This window comes from Myotis davidii, unplaced genomic scaffold (genome assembly GCF_000327345.1).
Source record: "Myotis davidii unplaced genomic scaffold, ASM32734v1 scaffold1493, whole genome shotgun sequence".
Lineage (NCBI taxonomy): Eukaryota > Metazoa > Chordata > Mammalia > Chiroptera > Vespertilionidae > Myotis > Myotis davidii.
In genome coordinates, this window is record NW_006284834.1 from 240,622 (window position 1) to 245,430 (window position 4,809).

The 4,809-nt window shown below is 38.7% G+C and overlaps 1 protein-coding gene across 1 annotated transcript in view; it reads left to right on the plus strand.

The window, feature by feature from the left end:
- Positions 1–4,809, plus strand: part of LOC102769655 (cytochrome c oxidase subunit 7B, mitochondrial) — a 7,983-nt gene that overhangs the window by 497 nt on the left and 2,677 nt on the right. Inside the window, exon 2 of the mRNA XM_006755059.2 lies at positions 2,443–2,567. Coding sequence (XP_006755122.1) covers positions 2,443–2,567 — 125 coding nt within the window. The remainder of the gene's footprint in view (positions 1–2,442; positions 2,568–4,809) is intronic.

Consider the following 4,809-nt stretch of genomic DNA (forward strand, 5'->3'; position numbering starts at 1 on the left):
ATACCCCTCCTTGCAAATAGAAGAGCCTCCTCTCCAATTCCTGTAACCAAAATGGAGGAAGCGGTAAATCTAGCTCTTCATCTGGTTTCATCGCAGCGAGACGACCTAAGTGGTAGCCCCGCAGTTTTTGTTATTTGTAGATCATTTCTTAGGTAAAAGTTAGGAGGGTACAGGGAAAATTTGAAAGCTGCATCACGTGTTTAGAATGCATTAGATTGGAGAGAGGGAAGTCATTTCCATGATTGATTTGCACTGAAGGTGACCTTGAGTAAAGTGAGTAGTTTTTTGTTTTGTTTTTACAATGAAACTGACCTTAAGCAGTTATTTAGTTTTTTTAGCCATGTTTTTATTTTTTTTTATTTTTTTTTAAATATATTTTATTGATTTTTTACAGAGAGGAAGGGAGAGAGATAGAGAGTTAGAAACATTGATGAGAGAGAAACATCGACCAGCTGCCTCCTGCACATCTCCCACGGGGGATGTGCCCGCAACCCAGGTACATGCCCTTAACCGGAATCGAACCTGGGACCTTTCAGTCCGCAGGCCGATGCTCTATCCACTGAGCCAAACCGGTTTTGGCTTAGCCATGTTTTTATTTTCCGTTTATAGAGCTGTTGGAGGCTGTCTTCTGAACACTCAAGCAGCTTTGACAATAACCAAAAAGTAGTTGCCTGACTTTTTTCGTATTCCAAAATGCCCATCTATTTTCTCTTTCACATTGGGCAAAAAGCTGAACCTTACTCCCCTTCTTTGTAAAATAGGGGGTTAGTAAACAAAACCTACCTCATAAATTTCTTGAGGATTATATGAGATTATTAATAGGTAGTAATGAAGCCATTTCTTGTCAGAGGAGAACTCTAAAGAAATCCTCTTTGGTGATCTGAATGTTGAGGTGTTGCAGAATTGTTTGAGAATTTAATTTCTTTGCCCTTGGAGCTGGTAGGGCCTTGTAACTCAGGAAAAGAATTTGTCTTTCTTGTGGTTGTTTTTTCCAATGTGGAATTCACAAACTCTTTACTCTAGAGAGAATATATTATGAAATGTTTGTAAGTTTGCTCATACAAGTCGAATTAAAGGTGAAAAATACGTTAAGGCAGTTAAGAGAAGAAACCATTAAATTGGCAAGTAACTATCCAGAAATAACATATTGTATCATACAGAAGCATTTATATTCTAGAGTGCTAGTGAATGGTTGAGATTCCCATTTCTTTAATATGCTTTCCATTAGTACATAAGTACCTTTTGAAGTTCTAAAACAATAAGGACCTACCACTTAGAATGGAGAGGAATTTAACAGCAGCTGGGAATATGCATTTTCCAGTCTTGGCTCTTTCCCAAGCCCTCCTAAGTGCCTCCAGAGGCAGTTTGAAAACTCATTCTACTAAAATAATAGTAAAAGCAAAGTTTTAATGTGGTAATTCTGCTCAAACAGTGGCCCTCCATAATTCTTTTAGTTTACCCCCTGTTGCTTGTCCATGCACCTCATTTGTCCTTTAACCAAATTTAACTAGTTTTCTAGTACACTGGGCTTTTCTGTCTGCCTTTTTTTCAGATTCCCCTTTCCTACATTTACATAACTAAATCCTACTTGCTATTCATAGTGCTTAACTAACATTCTACTTCCTTGTATTATAGTGATTTGTGTCTACATGCCTAATATGCATGCTCCTTTAAACCTGAGGACCGAGTCTGTGTCTTACACATTTTCATATACCCCATTTCCTTTAGTATGGTAATGTATTCATTACTAATTATTTTAAAAATCAAGACTAGTTTTTGGCATTTTGGGGGGGCAATTTTAAGGTCATGAACATTTAGTGTACTTTAATTTGAAGTTCACTTTTAGTTTATTTACTCTTTTATGTTGTTAAGTTGTTGAGCACTGTTGAATAAACTTGAGTGAAAACTTGTCATAAATAGTCAAATTAATGAATATAAGCCAAGTTTCAGTTGTGGCACAAATACTAGTTTGTAAAAAATCTTATTGACAGCACCTGTTCTTTGTATTTCCCCCCAACGTTTTTTTAATTGAGCAGTCAATTTAATTTTTTTACTATGCTTTTATTACTGATACTATTACATTTCCCCTCCCTTGCCCACCTCCGCCCAGACCCTGCCTCCCTTCACTCCCCCTGTTTTATTATAAAAACTTTCAGACATACAGAAAAGTTGGAACAATTGTATAGTAAACATCCACATACGCACAACATAGATTCTACAGTTAACATTTTGCTATATTTGTTTTGCCATTTATCTATTCATCTTATTTCTGATGCCTTTCAAAGTAAGGTACTTTGAGCTATAATATGTTTTAACATTGTATTGAACTGCATAATACTATAGAGTTAACTTCCTTGGCTTTTCTGTTTGCCAGTATCAATTATATACATTCTCTTTTCCTGATAATTCATAGATATGCTTCTGTATATTTTTTTCTTTAAGTTCGAAGCATTCAGCAAACAATGGCAAGGCAGATCCACCAGAAAAGGACACCTGATTTCCATGACAAATATGGCAATGCTATTTTAGCTAGTGGAGCCACTTTTTGTGTTGCTACTTGGACATATGTAAGTACTGTTGATTGATAATTTCCGGTTTCTATGTTTTTCATTTCCATTTAGCTCATGTATTCAAAATATTTTCACATGGTAGAATACATTTCTAGTTAGGAGGGACTTTAGAGATTTTCTAATGTAATCACACCCACCCAGTGCAGGAATTTCTCAGTATTTAGCATTCATTCATCATCTGTTCCTTTTTTGTATGTTTGTTAATTCTCACCTGAAGATATTTTTCCATTGATTTTTCCCCATTAATTTTTAGAGAGAGTGGAAAGGAGGGGGAGAGAGAGAGAAACATCGATGTGAGAGAGACACATCAACCGATTGCCTCCCACACGAACCCCTATAAGGGCCAGGTATTGAGCCTGAAACCGAGATACGTGCCCTTGACCAGAATCAAACCCAGGACCCTTCAGTCCACGGCCTGACACTCTATCCACTGAACCAAACAGGCTAAGGCCATCATCTGTTCTTAACATTTCCAGTAACAAGTTGCTTACTGGATCATAAGACAGCCCTTTCTGTGCTGTATAGCTGTTTTATTTTTTTAAAATAAAGGGGAAGGGAGAGGGATAGAGAGAAACATCAGTTACTTGCCTACCGCACACCCCCTACTGGGGATTGAGCTGGCAACCTGGGCATGTGCCCTAACCCGGAGTGGAACCTATGTTTTCTTCATAGATTGATGCTCAACCACTGAGTCACCCTAGCCGGGCATTGTATAGCTGTTTTAAAAGGATGCTATGTTGAGTTAAAATCTGCCTCCTGGCCCTGACCAGTTTGGCTTAGTGGATAGAGTGTCAGCCTGTGGACTGAAAGGTCCCAGGTTCGATTTTGGTCAAGGGCATGTGCCTTGGTTGCGGGCACATCCCCAGTAGGAGGTGTGCAGCTGATCAATGTTTCTAACTCTCTATCCCTCTTCCTCCTTTCTGTAAAAAATCAATAAAATATACTTAAAAAAAATCTGCCTCCTTTATATTCTGCCAATCATTCCATTGCAACACAGGGATTCTGATCTTATTTCCATGTATTAAGCATTAGATATTAGAAAAATTGCTATCATGTGTCCTGGATCTTCTCTCTCAGATTAAATACCCTTCGTTCTCTCAGTCATTTTTTTTATTATATAGTTTCCAGGGTTTTCACCATCTTGGGTCACCTTCCTTCACTGAATTAGTTTTTCTTTCTTTCTTTCTTTTTTTAAAATATATTTTATTGATTTTTTTTTTTTTTACAGAGAGGAAGGGAGAGAGAGAGTTAGAAACATCAATGAAAGAGAAACATCAAAGAGAAACATTGATCAGCTGCCTCCTGCACATCCCCCCCTGGGGATGTGCCCGCAACCCAGGTACATGCCCTTGACCGCAATCGAACCTGGGACCTTTCAGTCCACAGACCCACGCTCTATCCACTGAGCCAAACCGGTTTTGGCTGAATTAGTTTTTCTTCTAAAATTCTGGCTTCAGAACTGAGTACAATATTTATGATGGATGAGATATAAAATTACTTGCTTTCAGTATTTTAATTTTTTTATATCATACATTTAACCTACTTACTAGTCACTAAACTTGCTGATTAAAAGTAGCAGTTTGAAGTTATAATAAATATATAAGTTGATCTTATTTAATTTTATTGTTTGTTTGCTTTATATTTGTTAATCTTCACCTGAGGATATTTTTCCATTGACTGTTAGAAAGAGTGGAAAGGAGGGGGAGAGACATTGACTGGTTGCTTCCAGCATGCGCCCCAACCAGGGCCTGAGATTAAGCTGTAACTGGTACGAGCCCTTGACAGGAATTGAACCCGGGACCCTTCAGTCTTGGGCCGACGCTCTATCCACTGAGCCAAACCAGCTAGGGCTTATTTTTATTTTTTTAAAATACGTTTTTACTGATTTTTTTAGAGAGAGAGATAGCAACATGGATGAGATTGGCTGCCTCCTACACATCCCCTACTGGGGATGGAGCCCACAACTTGGGCAATATGCTCTGACCCAGAATGGAACTGGTGGCCTCTTGGTGTGTGGGATGACACTCAACCATCTCAACCACACCAGCCTGGCTATATAAGTTGATTTGGCTCAGTGGATAGAGTGTCAGCCTGCGGACTGAAGGGTCCCGCGTTCGATTCCGGTCAAGGGCACAATCCCCAGTGTGGGGCGTGCAGGAGGCAGCCGATCAATGATTCTCTCTCATCATTGATGTTTCTATCTCTCTCCCTCTCCCTTCCTCTCTGAAATTAATAAAAA